Source organism: Neodiprion fabricii, chromosome 1, assembly GCF_021155785.1.
Source record: "Neodiprion fabricii isolate iyNeoFabr1 chromosome 1, iyNeoFabr1.1, whole genome shotgun sequence".
NCBI lineage: Eukaryota > Metazoa > Arthropoda > Insecta > Hymenoptera > Diprionidae > Neodiprion > Neodiprion fabricii.
The window spans coordinates 6,380,188-6,399,430 of NC_060239.1; the positions used below are offsets into that span (position 1 = coordinate 6,380,188).

Consider the following 19,243-nt stretch of genomic DNA (forward strand, 5'->3'; position numbering starts at 1 on the left):
AAATTAGCATGATATTATGGCAAACATGTTTGTATTTTGCGTAAACGATCTTTAATATTTTTACCATTCGACGTAATTTCAAACCACACCTAAGCTGGCAATATTTACGATAAACGAAGAGAATAAAATAAAAGTGAAAATCCGAAAGCATAGAAATCATTCTTACGTACATTTGTAGTGAAAAGAATTGCGAGCTTTTATCCCGTCGAAATTTATCAACCCCGTAATATCGCAATCGGATTCGTTAATCGACCGTCAAAATATTACTGTGACCTCCACTGTCAAGTTCATCTGTCTCTTTTACCAATATTCATATTGTTGATAGTTATTGTACTGAAATACGGATACGATAAGTCTAGTAATTTGTGATAATCGCTAATCTTTACCCTCATTTCTTTCACTTGAAAAAACAGTCCATGAATTAATTATGCAACGGTCAGATTTTTTGATAATTCTTTTCATTATTTCTTTGCCTACTTCTTTCCTTTTCCGCAATAAGTTTTCATCCGTTAAACGCATTTCACTTGGTACGCTCACTCGGAATCGTGTACGGTTTTCCACCGTTTCTTTCCCACTCCTTGTTGAACTCGTGTTCGAGTATTTCAGCACCACGTTTTCGCGTCAAACCCGTTTCATCGAGACTTAATTCGCACATCTGCATATCGTCGACACCTGTGAAATTTCAAGCCCATTCATTACGCGATCTGTCGCTCAAGAATAAAAAAACGAAAAGAATCCATCCCGAAAAATTTACCTAAAAGTTTGCCAATTTCGTTTTATTTACGTTAGCTACTACCCTTGAGTTTCTAAATCAAAATCGAAACTCCTCCAACAAATGATCGCGGATGTTTCAAGATTTCAAGGAGAATTAGCTACTCGAAATAAAATAGTTTAGATTTTATCAGAGAATTGAGAAAACATTCCTTCACCAAAGATGCCTCTGATCGTGAGTCAAGTCATTCAATGATTTGTAGGCAAGTATCTGATACAAATCAGCAGTTTAATTAATTCACGGTACATCATATTTTCATCCGGGAGATGTTACGCAATTTTCATGGTCAATAATTCCGTGACTTGTGCACAGTCGTCATATTATCATAGTAATTTTGATCCCAGTGTTAATTGTGCTTCACAGTTAATCTGAGTTTGCAACGATTATCATTCATCACACACGCTGTTGATAACCGGTTCTCAGTAATGTTCGTTGATACATCTTCGAGGAGCGGATCAAACGATGAATTTCTTACTCTTTTCCGGTCAAATTATCGCCTCAACTACCCATAAAATAAAAATTTCAACATACCAGCAACGAGGAGAATCGGCGGCTTGTCGGGGTGAAGTTCCATCTGCCTAGCTACGTACTGTCCATCGAAATGGGCGTACCACCATCCGCGTTTTCCGGCACTGTATGGATTTTCCGGCTGTCCAGCAGCCTGCGGCCTGACAAACGGGATGCGGAAAAATCTCTGGGAAGATTCGGTGATCGCTTGCTTCATCGGGGTCCTCGGAGCCCTCGCCGCAGCGTCCATTATTGCCTTGGGCGCTCTTTCGTTCTCGTCCATAGTCGTGCGTCTGCGATTTCTCGCCTTCCAGGCGTGGTATACCTTCAATCTGCGGTGAAACTCGTGACGGCATGCCTGCGATTTTATGGGATGGGAAATATTTTCATTCGAGATCTTTTTCCCACGTGGATCGCAGGACGATGTTGCTGATACTAACCTCGAGGAGTTCTATGTCGCACGAGGTGTTGATCGTGTCACGTAACTCGGAGTACTTCCACTTGGAGAGATCGTACTTCTTGTTGCTCATTGCTGCCTGGTGATTTCGCACGTTTTCCGATCTGCGGATGTTGTGAATTTTTTGGTAATAACTAGCAACGAAATTTTCTTACGAAATGCACTGCGGTATAAAGTACAAATTGTTAGATTTCTGAAAACTGTTTTGTACCTTTAGAAAAAGAGACGGAAAATGAAAATTAGTTAGATTATGTTGTAAGTATAAAGTAAATCACAACGCACACAGTTAAAAACGTGTTCTAATCATTAGCAAGCAGAACTCGTTCATGATACTATCAATCGTAGATGATAATTCGAAGTAAGGCCATTTTCATCACTCCATCAACGATGTTAAAGGAAATAAGTATCTGCATTCATAATAATAGCGTATAATTTCTCAACAAAGGAAATATGCGAGAGATGAAGTTCTGAATTTGACTAAAAAAAAAAAAAAGGAGACGAGCGATAGAAGTTACGTGATAGCGTGAAACCGAGAAAATCTATAACAGAGTTACACAAAAACTACAAGAGGAAAAGTCAAATCGGATGCAATCAGCTGTTAGTGTTGTGTTAGAAGTCCATGCTATAAAATCGCTGAAAACGCTACTAAATATACCTTATAAGTTTGTTGTTGTTGATCGGAGGTCCTCGTACATCTGACCCGCTAAATGATTTCAATAAAACATCGTTAAAAACCGGAACAACCATTAACGATCAGCATTAAAAATCATTTCTTTCGATCTCCGCCACACAATTATATGGAGTCTCGTTACAAGTAGACCTCATTTTCTATTCTCGTATCGAAAATGCACCGAGACATTGGCGAACGTTCGATCATGGCTTACCTTCGGATCGGCGGCGGAGAGTCTTCGACTTGGCCGTTGGACTCCTGGGCCAATCTGACCGCCAATTCATGGTCTCTTCTCTCCTGTTCAAGTTGTTCGCGGTATCGACTTTCCTCCATCATTTCTTTGTCGATTTGGGCCTGCGGCAGAGAGCGAAAGAAAATTTGGGTCTGCGTTGAGGTTCGATTTTTTTAAATTAAATTATTGTAAATTGAGAATGTACCTGAATGGCTGCAGCAGCCTTTTCGTTCTCCGCTTCCTGCCTCTTCCTGTCCTCCTCCTCGGCCTTCCTTCGAGCTTCCATCTCCGCTTTCTTTCGCCTGTTTTCGTCCTCCTCACGCTGCTTCCTCTCCGCTTCCTCCTTTCTTCGCTTCTCCAACTCCATAGCCTCCTGAATTTTCCTAAGCTTCTCCTGTTCCTCAGCGATCTTCTGCTTCTTCACAGTCTCCTGGAGTCCCTTCATTTGCTTGTCCATGAGACTGACGAGGTTTGCGACCAGTTTGTCGATCTCCTGTTTCTTGATTTTTGTATCGCTCTATCGGGGTGGGAGGCAAACCATTTTTTAAGTCGACATGTTACTTCCGTCAACGAACCGAAGCTCTGAATCTTACCTTGATCTTCACTCTGGCAGCTTCCAGCTCAGCGTTCAATTTCTTAATATCCTTCAAGCTGCTGTCCTTTGACGACTTGAGCTGATTCGCCGTCTGCTCCATGTCAGCCAGCTGCTTGGTTATGTTCCGTATCTTAATTATTCCCTCGATTCTAGGCTGGTGTTGCTTTTTAGCGAGGTACATACGGACCGTTTTTTGAATCATAATCAGGTGTTGTTGTCGGTAAAGAATCTTATTTTTTACTGCGAATACCAATAATAAAAGGTAAAATCTGGCCGGGCACGATTCTCGTTAGTTCAATGCTCATGAGGGATACTCACACTTGATGACGGATAGGGCGCAGAACTGGACCTTTATCCACCTTGACTTGACGAGCCACTTCTTGACGTTCGCGACGAGCTTCTTCAGGTTCTCGGGATCGGACTTCATCACCCTGTCAAACTCCGCGAATTTTCCCGGTTTGAAGAACACTCTCGTTATCCCGAACTTGAAGTCCTTCTGGTTCAGCTTCAGGCTGTACAGCAACGCCTGGAGAGAGACGTCGTTTAATTTCTCACTGGAGAACTTGAAATGACGACAAACAAACGTCGTGGGGTTTCAACCAACCTCGCAGAAGAATCTCGGATCCAGCTTGACCAATTCCGGAGGCAGATACGTCTTGTACATACTGTAGAGTTCCTGGAAAGGTACTCTGCTTGGGTAGCCATGCTCCATGAGCTCAAGGACCGATGTCATTCCGGAACATCGTAACTGGCCGAGAATACTGTTGCCATCGAATCGGTGGTCGACCATCTCGTTATTTGGTTTAACGCAACGAACGAAATTCGTGCCCTGATAATCGAGTCGCAAGGACATTGTTAACGTATTGAAATGAATTTTGTGCACGTTTCCAGCGAGGTGCAATACTCACGTTGTTCTTGAGCTTGTCCATCAGTTCGCCTAGCTGAGTCTTAAACTTACTACCGACACTGATGAAGGTTAATTTACCCTTCGGGCAAGTGTTGTTCGCAAAATTCGTCCTCAGGAACGTGTTGCTGCTCTCCTGGATCAGACCCTCCAAAGAGGCGTGAAGAGCGTCGTTATTCTTCTCGATAAATTGATTCTGAAATCGAAATTTAAAAACAATTTAAAATTTAGTGAGCTGGGTTGAATTGATAAACCTCAACAAATAAACTAAAATTAACGGAAATGAAAAATTGTTCAATGCATAATGATCAAGATAGCTACTTGAAAGGAGGTTGTCAAATAAAGATGAAATCAGTTCCGGAAGCCTTGATAAAATCGACCGTTTCATCTACAGCAACAACTGTTTTATAGTCAGATGACTTCATCGGCGATTACTGTAAGAACAACAACTGATCTCGCGAGATAAATATTACATGAAAGTTGCCAATCGTGGTTGCGAGAACGTGGGAGATGTACATATGTGATATTCACGTGGGCGACGAAACGCGATTACGTGCCGCGTGAGATTTGCCCACGTTGAAGAATTGCTTGGTCTCGATTCCACTTGTGAGTCGCTTATTTTAACGCTGAATCTAGGTCCTCGGAAAAATAAAATACCCCGCTACGTTACCGTTTGATAACACACGCCACCGGCGTAATGTCTGATCACGAATCCTTCATCGTCTCTGAGTTCCCTGTGAGCCTTGAGTCGCGAAGTACGAGGCAACGTGATCCTGAAGTGACCACTCCAAGACCTGTGAACTTCACTCGTGAAGTGGGCGAAGCTGTGCTTCGGAAGCTTCGATTCCTCGTCGAGTAGACTGAATATTCCACCGTTCTTCGATTCGATAAGATCTGAAATGTGCAAGATGAGCATAATCGCAAAACAGATGGTGGCTAACTCATGTCAGTTCCTGACAGTGAGCTCACCTATGCAATCCTGATTGTCTACGTAGGAAATCTTTGGTACGTTGAGCGCCTCTCTGGCATAGAGATCCTGTTCGTACTTGAGAATTTTTTCGTTAAAAAATTGCTGAAGCTTCTCATTGCAGTAATTTATGCAAAATTGTTCGAAGCTGTTGACTCGGAAGTACTCTGAAAATTTGCAAACCACATTGTTCTCAACAATGAAAACGACCCATTGCTGCATCGTAGGGCTACGAAGCGTCGGATAAGAGAACTCACCAAACCCGGCAATGTCGAGTACACCAATGTAGTAGCTGGAAGCTTTGAATGGAATGCTCTTGTTTATGCGCGAGACAATGTGGTCGAATAGTTTGCTGTAAATCGCTTTAGCAAGCGCGTCGCGCCCGCTGCATGCCTCGTAGACCTTCAGTGGCACCCTTGGAAATGTCCGCAAGGTTATTGATAAACCACCCAGACACATTAAAGAAGCAGAATCATCAATGCTCACATGATAACCGTTCCCTTGATGCCGCCGCGGCTGGTTTGCATCACTTTTGAGACCAGAGCCTGCCTCAATTCGTCAGCGTCGACGCCGAGTAGAGTGGCTGTGGTTACTACGGACTTTTCAGAGTCTGCTGTAATCCTCGAACCGCCTTTCGTATCCTCCGGATTGTCCTCGAATGTGATATTGCCGAGGTGAAGAACGGCCGCCACCATCGTGTAGATTTCCATCCGTTCAGCGTCCGTCAAACCCAATCGCGTCAAAGCCTGGTTTCAGGGAAACAATAAAAGACAGAGTAAAAGACTCAGCACCGATTGGAAATGTCGAGCGCCTCCAGGATTCCTACTTTTTCTAGAAAAAAATTCCATCCACTAAACTCGCTAGTCGTCTAAGACCTACGGAGTGACGGAAGTCGTTCGTTACCGTTGCTCTCTCCTATTTGACGAGACAAAATCCATATCCAGCGTTTTAAAACAACAAGAACATGTTAGTGGTGATGTATGATTCTCAAAGTGCCGGTGAAAAGGGAACCAGTAAATCGGTGCTAGGAGACTTGCAAGCTCTTGCAAGCTCTTGCCAAATGAGAGATCGATGGCGCTGTTGATAAAATCTAAGAAAAAATGTATACCTGGTCCATTGCGGTGAATCCCTCAACGTCGTCGAGTATCGGATCCCTGAGACTGCCCTTACTGATCTGGTCCTTGCTCTTCTGAGCGTTGTTCAATTTCTTCTCCGAAGCGGAGCTGCAGAAGTACTGGCCGCAACCATTCTTCAGATATTGAAAATCGTCAGGCTTAGTGATGCCGAGTTTCGCTCTGAGGTCAGCCGGCGCTCCGGCGCACATCATGTAAAAGACGTGGTAGTTTCTCTCGTCCGAACTCTGCAGACAGACTCGTGACTTCTCTAGTAGATAGTGAGATATGTAACCACCCACGACCTGACACTTGGCGTCGAAGTGAACCTCCATGAATTTACCGAAACGAGAACTATTGTTGTTCCGCTTAGTCTTCGCGTTTCCAAACGCCTCCAACACCGGGTTTGCTGTTCATGAAGAGGATGAACAGGATTGGGTTGTAACTCTGATCGAATAAGGGTAGAAATGACTGTTTTCACGGTACGTAGCTCGCCACTCACCGTCAAGAATTTTCTGTTCAATAGGTCCCGCGGTGGAACCCCAAAGGTCACACAAATAGCGGAGCAAGTATTTGGTGGATTCAGTTTTTCCCGCTCCAGATTCACCGGACACTATGATGCTCTGTGATTGTTTCAGGACTTTCATGTCCCGAAAGGCTTTGTCAGCTGCAAACAGAGCAAGGTACCTGTGAAAACTCTTCGGGAAAATAGTCGACGATAAATCTTACCGATTGCAAAAACGTGGGGTGGAGTTTCACCCAGGGATTTTCCCTGGTAAGATCTCAATGTCTTTGTGGAGTAGAGATCTTTCATTTCGTAGTAGGGATTAACGGCGATGAGAATATTGGCGACGTAGGACTGAAACAGAGTGAATATTCGACGGTTTCAAAAAACTGTACCGAACTATTACAGAAAACTGATTGTTAAACAATATTTAAAACTCACGTATATCTTGTCCTTGAAGTATCTCGTGCGGATATTGTTCAACAGTGTTGCCTCGTTCAGATACATCAGAGCACCTAAACAACGGTCATATTAAACCACGTCGAAGTCAGTAACGTTAACGTGACGAAACATGATGGTATCAATCGTTGTACAATTTTGGAACGACTTTCATAGAGTTGGCTTTTCAAAATATGAACATGTTTTCTTTCTCATGATTTAATAACTGAATTTCAGACAATCCCAAGGCTGCGAAGTAACGATTTTCCTAAACGTGCATCGTCAAAGCAACGTTACCAGTTTCAGCCGCATCGTATTAAGCGTTAGTTGTACGCGCGGGGCTAATATCTCTATTTAAGGAGCACTTGAATTGACACTTACAGTTGTCCTCCACGTCCGCTGTGTACTCGCCAGCCGGGTAAACCTCGTCCAAAGGACATGTCCGTTGGGGAAGCTTGGCGTCCAGAGGCTTTATCAGAGCGTCACCATCGACCATGTCGACAAATTTGCCGATGATGAAACCCTCCTGTGGGTCCCTGACCCATACCTGCTGGTTCTCCATCCCTCCCGAGCTAAAGATAGACGAATCCTTTTACAAGAGACCTTCTACGCTTTTCTAGAACAGATTCCTCGCGTGGCAAGGACACGAGGATATCTGTCATCGCTGATGAATGATAAGAAAGGCGGTATAAAAGCGAGTCATGTGATTCTCGACATTTACGTGCGCGAGTGTTGTGTTATAATCTCCGTCTAAATATAGCGGGTGAAATTCAATGGCCATCCGTTAGATCTGGGTATTCCATTATCGGGATTGACCTGGATTTCATTGTGTATGTACCTATGTGCCTTCGACGACGCGGTTTTATACCTTCGTCTCTCCTAATCAGCGAGCTTCTCTGCTTCAGGCCGAGTTCGAAAATAACTTTACTTCGATATATTATATCTATCGCAATATAACGCGATGAGATCGAAGCCTAATCAAGATGCTTACTTTACTGGGTATTGAGCTTATAGGCCTTGAAACCTGATTCTAAAAGCACCCTTATCTCGCCGTTTCTCGATCCCGTTTTCTCCTTGTTTGCTTACCAACCTCTTCAGGATAACTCTCTCACTAATGTCGCTATCGAACTCACAACCAGCAATTAATTATCGACGGTATCACAATTATCAGTGTATCAAAGAATGCTTAATACCGTTAAGTGGCAGCAATCGATACATCGATTATAATGCAAGTCACAAGATTCTTTTCGCAAAATATCCCAACGTTAGAACGTGGCGGAAAACCTATGACAAATATGCTCCGACACACGATAAAGTAATTTCCTTATATATCTGGGTTGCTGTCCTTCTTTTCAGCTTACACTCGCAAACAAGCATACGTGCATGAAGACGGAGCGCTATAAGTACTATCGACCGAGTAAAAGTTTAGCACTAGTGCTGCTTCAACGTCGATATAACGGCACACTTCAGAGGACCGTCAGACCCTGATTTTAATATTTAAAATTTTGCCTTGTTTTTTATTTTTATTCCTCGCAATTCTTTTGATAATTGTGCGTAATTACTTTCACTCGTTGCCGGCGAACGGATCGGATAATTGTATTTTACGGTCGCGTGACCCATCGGTTTGTCAACATAATATTACACCGTGTTTTCACTTTGTTTCTTAATGCCAATCCTCGCTCTTTACGCTTTCCTAATTTATCATCGTTACAGTAGCTGGTCTTTTCTGATTGGCGTAAACTTTGTTCTAAACTTTTTTTTTTATCAATATTCAATTCGCTGTCACCATTAAGCGTACTACTTGGACTTTTCTTACTTAACGGTTAAGCCGTTAGAAACAGTAAGACGAGGAATTATTCCCAGGTGTTAATTACAGTCTGCAAAATCGAGACTTCGAGAAAGTGGTAATTTACAGTCAAATTAGGGATAGTGTTATTACGGGGGAAAAAAATTGTTAGCTTACTTGACGGCCGAATTTTTCGGAGGCATTTTTTTCAACCTCCGCGTTTTAGCTCCGAAACAGGAAACTTGGAACACTCGAGTATTTGACACAATCACGACCTGCAGCAAACTGAAAAGCACTTCAAACTAGTCGACGGGCGTCGCCTTGCTACCGCAGAGTGAGAACAATTGAAGCGATATTCGGATAACGCGAGCCGCTTATCTTATTATCGCATTATCAAAGTGGCTGCTCAGCAACCGGTCGGCGGTCCCAAAGAGCCCGTAATGCTTGCAGAATGATCGTTCAATTTTTCGAAACAAAGAAAACGATCGCGAGTCTCATTGTCCAATTCATCGATAATGACGAATCGCTAAAGTGAGAAAAACACGAAATGGCAAATTTTTCAGGTCAAAAAACAACTCCGCGGGTATTTTGAGGCTTGATCTTCACTGGCTGTGATATCGCGCTGTTTTATTTATAATAGGGATGAAGTAATATAGAAGGCACGATGAGATTAGAAACCGCAGAGGTTTCGACGACGCTGTTTCAATATTATCTTTCATTTTTGACAAGTACTCAATGTGATTCGACAGTAATTTCGATAACACCGACCTTCAATAGGTATAATATATGATTACTTAAAAACAGATTTTCATTTATAAACGAATCTCACGCTGATATTTCAGTCCCAATAAACAGCAAACGAAGTGTCCTGCAGTGAGATTACTGCGATAGATTTTAATGACGGAATATCTTAACTTTTCCCTGATCAATTCATATTCGAGTAACTCGATTTAAAGACCTAGGCAAATAAACCACGGCTGACATTATTCGCTGGAGTTATTTCACCGTTTCATCGAATGCTTGCCAAGCTATTGCGTCAAATTATTGCCTAGACTCGTATTAGCGGTCGTTGACTGCTGCGGAACATGGATATTTCGCTTTGCCAATAAATTCGTAAAGTCAGTCGGCGATAACGTTTGAGTATTCGGCGCGATATTAATTTTATGTACGAATCTGTCTTCTTTTCTTAAAAGGAAAAATTTTTCAGTTTTACCTGCAGGTCAGATAGTATTTGCAACAAATGTTTTTTAACCAGGTACTCGCAAATTATCGAATCACTAGAATTCACGGACAAAGTGAATCTTCAACGAATTATAAATTTCTCAACATCTTCAATACAAAGTTACGAATAGAACGCTTGACATTATCGAATTTAGGTCAGAAAATATCGCGCTGACATTTGTTGACGTTACGTAACGTACCGCACCAATGGCAATTTGATAAAAAAAAAGTGAAACTGCTAAACTGCAGAAATGGAACTTGGTAATATGTGATTTAACAGTTCAGATATCGAGGGTTTCCACGTACCCGTATAAACACGAAAAATCTTCAGTAAAAAACGGATTTTCTATACGTATTTCAGTCATGCGGATATTCAAAATGCCAGAAATATACGTATCTGGTGGTCGATGATGTAAACGGCGAACGATGCGGTATCTTGGCGTCGGATAATGTTTTGATAAGAAGCTCCGAATGACTGCTTGTCTGGAATATTCCTTCGAATACCAGAAACAGGGAGCGTTATTCTCGTCTGCAGTTTCAAACGGGTTACTGTCTGTCAAAACGAAACGTTTCGACGGAGACCGATAGATGCGACCAAGGCGGGTATAAAACCGGTTCGAAAAGAGTCCAACAGTAAATATCCACTACGTTGCTGCTTGCGACCGGCCGTTAGGGAGATTAGCTCAATTATGATTATAACGGAGCATCTAGAATGCACATGTACGCCGCTCAGGCCGGCTGAAATCGCCTCAAGAACTCGAGCTTCGCAATACGGCGTATACATATATATACATATACTATCACGTTACAGTCAAGAAGTGTCGATAGTTTCATTTGGTAATTTCTGTACAAGTCGTAATCATCGATAAGCCAAGAGGGACTCGCAAGACTCGGTTCTTCGGAAAGGTTGAGTTCTATTCACGAAAGCTCCCTTAGATCCGAAGATCGATACGCCGGCGAAAGGCGTGGGCTGTTCAATATCCGAGTGACGGGCGGATATTTCCTACCGGAACGTCGATTTCCTGTGGCAGGAAATGCGGATAATGCCTACGTACGTATTGTCCTGCGGTAGTGAATAGTACAATGGGTTAAAAGCGAATGGTCAGACAGGGGGCCACAGGAACTTGGGAGACACGGATGGCTGACCGCGAGTGCGTTTTTCGTGGTGTCAACAGCCAGCCGGAGGTGCTTTCGACGTTGAGTTGACCCGGGCAGTGCGAGTGGCGTGAATTACATTCGAAAAAGAACTTCCGTGAACGTGAACGTGAACGTGAAAAGGTCAAGAATCACGAGTCCGCGAGGGCAACGGATTCGACGGATCGAGATCGCCGCGTCTGGTAGTCGGAAAGGGTTCGTTGACCATGGCGAAAAAACGTGGGACCGAAAAGAAGGTACCGGAGGAGGAAACCACGCCGTGTGCAACGACGGCAAGAGTGCTGAGTTTGGTGGACGCGGTTTATGGTCACACCTCGAGCACTTCGTCGACCCGCGGAGTAGAGAAGGAGGAGGAGAACTTATCTCGTAATCATCCTCGGTTTATTGCGACAGTAATGTCTGCCCTCGTCATTTCTACAGTTATATATAATAAAAAATATCCTGTCGCGATTGTCCGCTCGGTCACGGAGTGCCCGCACTTTTTTTTACAGTTAAACCCACGCGCGCTACGAATCGAACAGCTGATCGTGGAGCGGTCTGTTTCTCGACCATTCACTCGTCTACGTCTTGTATATACACGTGAACGGATTTTATTATCACTCCGATGACTCATGACACGCTGCGATTACATCGTATGTTAAACGTGTTAGAAAGTGAGAAGAGACGGAATTGCCGCTGATCGTGACCTCGGGGAAATACGTGAAATAGACGCTCACGTGTGTAGGAGTAAAGATCGAATTCTGGACCTGGTTTCCACTTCACGCTATGCAGTTTGGGACACGGCGGAGTTTTAAGGACTGTTGTAACGAGTGCAATAATTCAGGATTATAGTTTTAATGTATTTTACCGAGTCTTTTCAAGTGCAATTACGTGGCACTCGTTTTTTTTTTTACACGGCTGGAAGCAGTCGCGGTAAAAACATTAGTTGCAAAGCATAGATCGAATCGAACGTTGTCTTAAAAGTTTCGTCGAAATCCGTTGAAAATTGTCGAAGCTGGAGCGGATTCCGGGAAAAATTAATTCGTGTAGAACTTTGGTCGTTCGCTTCTCTTCGACAATTTCGTTCTATGCCTAAATCCAGTCATTAAATAACTAATGAGGTTCAGACCTTTCTAACACAGTTGCTAATGTAGTCTTAATCCCCAATTGAAAATATCGATAACCGATCGCCCAAGCAATTCCAAAGACAGTGGTACAATGTCCTGTGATAATATAGGTTGCAGGACCCGTCAGCTGTTCTCAGGACTCGGAGAGTCGAAAACCGGTTGAATAAGTGGGCAGGTTCTACTTTAGATAGGGGCGTAGGAAGGTGCGAGGGAGCCAAACACTGACGTAAGTTTGCCGCGTTTTGATCTACACAAATTTAATAGGAAGGGTCTTCGTGCGAGGAGCGATTGAACTTGAAAATTGACGCTGACCATCCACCACAAGCGGAGTGATCGTCGTGTGTGGGGATGGAATGAAATTGGCCTCGGCGTAATCGACCTTAACTTGGTGTAATTTTTTCATGGGCTCATGCATAGTTGCACCTACGTAACGTCGAGGGAATGACAACGAGTATCACACGACTCGGTAAGAATGGTTTAATTGCACGCACTGCGAATTCGATGAGCGCGTCTGCGCCAGGAAATAACCAAGTCGTTTTCAAGCGCGGCTCTGATGTGATTGCGAAATTTTTTTAAAAAGCCTGAACGAGGTACGGTTCCATTGTTTGGAAACAGAGAAACTGTTTCTCTGGTATTATATATATACGAGAGAGTTTCACACGAGTGAATGAGTAACAAGCTCGTGCTAATTACGCTGTTTTTACCGTGTAAACAGACAATTAATAGGTGAGGTGAAGAAAGGTTCGCCAGTCTTATACTTGCAATACTTGCAAGATGATATTCAACGTCAAGTCGCGTTAAAACTTGACGCGAAAATCTCTTCAACGACGAGGAGATAATTTTTTAATACTTGATATCCGGATCGCATGATCGAAGGAAATTTTCATCAGCATCGAGAGATGGAATCGGCTCGAACGCTGCTGCACCTAAGCAACCGTACTAGCTCCGGTGTAAAAAAGACAAAGAAAATTGTACAACAGAACCAGCTCCAGCGGGGCAAAACTACTTTTAGTATCCGGTGGACCGACTAGTTTATACATTCAGGTAGCGTCGTTCGTGTTCCATGCAACCGTGTCCATCCATCCCTTTCACTTTCTCTGTGAGATAACAAAGGAAACGTGGCTGGAGTTGCGGGCATTGTAACCAACGCCAGATACCGTGCATCGATCGAATCAAACCCAAAGTTACGATAAAACAAAGCTCATAGATCACAAGATTCATATATATGTCCGTAGGAAAAAATTTCCAATTCAACTTTCGCGGGGTAGAAAATAATTTGAAAAATGTATATAAAGAAATGGATTTCAGAACGACAGTTTCGGAGTGAAAATTCTCTTTCACTTCGCACTCTCTTGGGACTGCATAATCGTGTGTTCTTCTGTTTCGCGCAAATTGGCTTCCTATATGCCCTGCAGCGCAATGTCTGTCCGCACGCTAGCATATGGCGCTTGTGCAAGACAGGTACAAAGAGAAAGACGGAAAGACAGAAGTATATGGGTAACGCGTGTTTATCCAGCTATACCTAATCGTGTAGAGATGGTCGTTGAACGGTATCGTTAGCAATGGGTTGTGCAGAAGAACGGTGCGTCCTCGCTATGACCACATGACTTTCTACCTGATCTGGTGCTTTCCTGCAGTTTCGGGTGTCGTTAAATCGCTCGCTGTTAATACCGGGGAGGAAAAATATCGCCGATCAGATATTGAGAACGGAAAATGTCGCTTTTCCGCCACGAATTGCCCGAATTTGTTTGATAAATTTTTCACTGTCAGTTCACCGTTATCACAAGAAATTTTTTAGCATGCCTGTAGCATCGGGCAAACGGTGTTGAGTCAACGCGTTTGCACAGTGACGAACTACATGCTTTGCGCCTTTTATAAGCCATGCATGATGATGTACGATCGGTGATAAAAAAAAAAAAAGACGAAACGCACGAGGAAATGAATCGGATCTGTAACTCAGGCAACGCTTAGTTTATTGTTAGTCGGCAATAGTGAGCTCAACGATCGTTCGAAGTTTGTTTTGTCTTCAGGTGCTATAAATAATTGGAGGAAAAATTTGCTTTTCATAATTTTCTAGCGCAATGCGTACCTTTGACGTCTTTAATAAAGTTCTCCATACGCTACTTGCGTAATTGCTTTTTAATTCTCGGGTAATTAGCCGTAGTCGGTTCTTGTTTTCACTCTCTGTTACGCTCAGTGAGTTTCCCTTTAGCTACCGTATTTCGTGATCCGCAAGCGAGTCGGGAGAAATATGAAAGGCCAAATAACGGGTCAAACTACACGCTTACAGGCAAAACTACGATTCAAACAGTAATTGTGCACTTTGAGGAATTTCGTATTTTTACTACCTCAAGTAAACATCCGGTACATCCATACAGCTTAATAATGAAACATTAGCTTCTCGGTATGGAGGACCTGTCACGGTTTGCGTGATGCATTGTACGAAAAATGAGCCGCAGGATTGTATTTCGGCTTGCCGGTAGAAAGGAAAATTCCATTTTTTTTTTTAGTCGAATGACGTGAAACGAGACTACGATTTTAAATGCACGAGATACTCTCGCAACATTATCATTTTCAATGCATACTGCAGTAACTGGTGCAAAGTGATCTAAATTTTCGCTCAAAATTTCTCCATAAAACAAATAAATTCTCGTTTTTTGTACTATGCAATAAAAGTAAACGCAGCCTGTGTAAAAATGTGATCCTACAATCAACGAATATTTTCACCACACATGGGGACGAGTTCCGGTCACTGAAGATCTACGGTTTGAATCGATATGCTAACGTCTACTTCCGCCCCTTTCAATTGCGAACAATGAGGAGCTATTATATAATCACCGTACTTCCTACAATATTTTCGAGAAAATCAATAAATTCACTGCCAAGGCAGAGTAGTTTTGTGTTTTTTTTATTAATGGAAAAACCAGCACGATTTTTTAATTTTCCGACTTTCAGGTACCTACGGCAAATCATCCCCGTAGTTTCTAATTTCAATTTCACTTTCAATTTCCGATTGAAAAGAGCTTACAGCTGCTAGTGGAGATCAACCATATACTCACGTCCTAAGTACACCTCGTTTATGACCAGGATGGCGTGTCCTTGGCGGAAGGAGTCCCCGTCGACGATCAGTTCCACAGTGCTTTTCGTTTTTCTTTCAATTATTATTCCTACACTTTTTATATTTCACTCCAGACCGGCGTCCATCCCTACGGAACAGGCTCCGCAGCAATAATTATCGCGCTGACTGAGTAAAATAATCGGTATCACAGTTTAGAATCTCACGAGTCGCGCAGATATATAAGAATTGTCGAATTGCCGAACGATTGTTAAATATTCGTACGACTCAAAATATTTTTCATTCCCGCTAGAATGTCTTTGTTCGAAACGTCGGCACGGAACGAGAATCCTATTTTGGTTAAACAATCAAATAAGTGGCTATGACGAAATGTCGCAGGTACCTCACCTCACAGTTTGCACTCCCGCAATTCATGCTTCGAACGACTCGAAACGTACGCGAATCGTAGCAAACTGTTGTAAAGGGGATTAGCAATAAGACAGCATTAGGCCGCCATGTCAATATTTACTTTCTTTGCGTGTACCTGAGAGTGTACAGGTAGAAGCGGCAGTGCTCTAATCAAAAGTACGTCATCTTACTTTCACGAATAACACAGTCCTATTCGTAGCGATTTCCTATAAAAACTGCGACAAAAACTCTTTATCACTAACACGAATATCGGTGTATAAAAAATGATCAAACAATCATGAAACTACAACCGAGCATCGAAATCTCAGTGATATTACCGATTAATTTTCGTTATTATAATACATCGAATAAATATGAGCGTTTCACAGAATTTCAAAATTTTACCATCAATATTCCAGTTAATATTTCAATATTAACCAGCAGTGTCAATTGGTCGGATAAAAAGCAATTCCACGGTTAAACGTGACGTTTGGCATTTCGGGAAACGCGCTTTTTTTTAATCGAGATTGCGCAACAACCGAATTGAGATATCGGCATTCGATCAGCGATCTCACACACAGGCACACATCGACATTCGCAATCAGACAGTGGATATATTTCGTTTATTTTTTTCTTACTCACCGTGTAGATTGTACACACAACCCGGTATCACCGTATCACCTTATCACAACGAACCGCACGTACCGAGGTGTGTCACACAACTGCCGAGCACCGCTTCACACGGGTTTCCTTTCCTCGGCTACTCTCGGAAATTGTCGGCTTTGCCACGCGGCCGGTTACCTTAGATCTCCCCGGATCTCGCGCTCCGTTTTATCTAGATAACTATCTCGAACAGGTGTCACAACGCGCTGCCTTAGGAATGATACTCGGAGTTCTCCCTCCTCCTCCTCCTCTTCCTCCCGCTGCATCTTTCTATCCCGCCGAAAAAACCTCTTTCAATTTTTCATTTTCAGTGTGAAAAGCTTGTGATAATTATTCAAAATCGTTCAAACATTTGAGAACCGTTTCTTTCCTCTAACGACATCACGAATATCATCCGTAAATTTGAATCAATATATTGTAATTCGCGTTTCTTTGCACGGTTCGAGAATTATCGTGGTGGATAACTGAAAATTTCACGCATTTTCTAACGAATGCAAAATCTGATGACTGATGTAAGTTTTACCTTAAAATCAAATTGAAATCGAACCGGCTGCTGTTACGCGATTCTACGATTCCAATTTCTGACTCAGCCGAAACGATCGACGTGAATTAATTTCAAGCATTGTAGGCGGTAATTGACTAGAGGAAAAAAAGAACGCTAAAAAATGACTAGCTACAATGCCGGAATAATATGAAACCCTATTGTCTCGGCTTTAAATATGATCGCAGGGTTGGTGCAGAAATGCATACGCAAGTAATTGCATGGGACAGGTATTCGGTATGCAAAACTCACCTATACTGTACGGAGATCCTTGTTAGCTTTGTGGTTGAACCACCGAAGGTGGATGACCGAGGGTACGAAGAAGAAGAAGAAAAACAAGAAGAAGAGGAGGAGGAAGAGGAGAAGGGGGAAGGGGGGGGGAGGAGGAGGAGGACTTGCATCTCTGCACGATTGGTCGACCGTTTTCCAAGACTCGATGTATCTACTGATTCCGAACGAATCGCAATCTATTTTTTCGATTTTAAAATATCTTTTAAATCCATAATAATATCATACTTATAAAAATGACATCGGCTTCTGATTTTGATTGAATTCGGAATTGGAGTTTTATTTTTCTTTCTAGACCACGCACTGTACTCTTATATATATATATATATATATATCTACTACTGCTACTACTATTATTATTATCATTATTGTTGTTGTTATAAATATTGTTATTATATGAAAAAAATCAATTACGTAGCGAAAAAAAATGTTGCGTTAACACTGGTTGTATAGGATTGGTCCAAGGGTTCATTCCTTTATTTGTTAATAATAACATTAATAATTTTTTCAAACATATGTCAACGAAATGAAAAGGGTTGCTCGTTTAACGGTAGGTTTATATGTGTGTATATGTACATGTTCGGGAACATACGATTAAAACTATTAGTAAGCTAACTATATATATTTCGCGTATTTTTTCTTTAGTTTGAACGTTATTCGTTTTGTTCTTCAACGATGTACGAATGATAGGTTCGTCGATCGTGACTTAAAATAAAAAAATAGTAACACGACAAATTGATTTAAACGAATGAATAAATAAATAAATTTACGCAGCCGTGAAAGTTGTATTATTCATGTTATTATTATTATTATTATTATTATTATTAATAATATATGTATATTATAATGCAGCATTGAGCATCGAGTTTAACTTTCGTTTTAAAATAATTTATACCGTTTATTGTTTACTGTTTCAATTTTCTTTCTCTACACGTCGATTTGTTTTATACGTATAATTATTATTAATATTAATTCCTTTTCTCGCGCGTGTGTCTGCATGTAATTTTCTTCGCTTCCTTCATTTCGAGTTGCAGTGTCGTCACGAGCTCAAATATCATGTGCGAATATTCGCGATACAAGCTGGAATAACCCGATGAGTCGCAGGACCTTATTCTCGAAATATCGCGTATCAAAATAAGTTGCCAGGACCTTTTTGAAAAATGCCGAATACTAGACAATACTTTTCATTCCTAAAAAGCACAAGATGTTCAACGCTGTGTTGGCAATTTTTTACCATGATTGAAACGCACGGATAGATGCGTATGAAAAATATTGAAAGGCGAATTTGCGAAAGATTCTCACCGAGTTAGAAATTCCGGGAAAAAATGACAATTTCTCCGAAACATTTGTCAAACTTGAGCATTTCGATTTGGCCCTGGAGCTCTGAAGAGTGCGTGAAGAATCTCGGCTACGTTATCATTCACTACGCTTTATAGATTTTGGCCTCACCTCCACCCACGCGGTACGCATAGTGCTGCCTAAGGCAGTGATTTTTCTATTTTAATATTGGAATAATACGGTGTCGCGGATGTATTAATCACGAGATAATGACAGCCGAAATTACAACCGTCATCAATACACCCGATCACCCTTCGCGTCACGTTCATCAAGTCCGTGTCACCCGCAGGCACGACGAAAATGTGCCCACGATTTTCGCCCCTCTCACGCCTGTTTCGGATGAGGTGCCGGCGCTGGAGGCTCCGAACGAAAACAGGACAACAGGAAGCCGGTGTACATTGCGAAGAGAATGGTAATCGCGATCAGGGCGTACATGTAGATGTTGAGCTCCGGCTGACGGAACCTGTTCTTCCTGAGCCAGTCGAGGACGTCTTCCTCGTTGTGGAGATCACCTGCGGGGAAA

At 42.3% G+C, this 19,243-nt stretch overlaps 2 protein-coding genes across 8 annotated transcripts in view; both read right to left on the minus strand.

Annotated features, from left to right (window-relative positions):
- Window positions 1-32: 32 nt before the first annotated feature.
- On the minus strand, window positions 33-16,645 carry LOC124180615 (myosin heavy chain 95F). Of its 4 annotated transcripts, XM_046568408.1 has the most exons (21): window positions 16,533-16,607; window positions 15,487-15,671; window positions 7,541-7,731; window positions 7,163-7,236; window positions 6,946-7,075; window positions 6,719-6,883; window positions 6,213-6,625; window positions 5,591-5,850; window positions 5,362-5,519; window positions 5,107-5,271; window positions 4,808-5,031; window positions 4,142-4,333; window positions 3,838-4,062; window positions 3,552-3,759; window positions 3,232-3,473; window positions 2,844-3,155; window positions 2,621-2,760; window positions 2,392-2,439; window positions 1,720-1,840; window positions 1,304-1,637; window positions 33-672 (listed from the first exon to the last, which is right to left on the minus strand). In XM_046568408.1, exons 3-21 carry the CDS (start codon window positions 7,719-7,721, stop codon window positions 521-523), a joined length of 3,744 nt encoding a protein of 1,247 aa, XP_046424364.1. In that variant the 5' UTR covers window positions 7,722-7,731; window positions 15,487-15,671; window positions 16,533-16,607; the 3' UTR covers window positions 33-520. The 4 variants fall into 4 exon arrangements, with proteins under 4 accessions (XP_046424364.1, XP_046423526.1, XP_046422666.1 ...); XM_046567570.1 differs by lacking the exon at window positions 15,487-15,671 and having other exon boundaries at window positions 16,533-16,645; XM_046566710.1 differs by lacking the exons at window positions 15,487-15,671; window positions 16,533-16,607 and adding an exon at window positions 9,123-9,274.
- A 1,187-nt stretch (window positions 16,646-17,832) lies between these two features.
- LOC124174388 overlaps window positions 17,833-19,243 on the minus strand; it is a 28,371-nt gene continuing 26,960 nt past the window's right edge. For all 4 annotated transcript variants that reach the window (XM_046553493.1, XM_046553494.1, XM_046553496.1 and 1 more), the window contains one exon: window positions 17,833-19,232. In XM_046553493.1, the coding sequence (XP_046409449.1) occupies window positions 19,045-19,232 (188 nt within the window). In that variant the 3' untranslated portion in view covers window positions 17,833-19,044. The remainder of the gene's footprint in view (window positions 19,233-19,243) is intronic.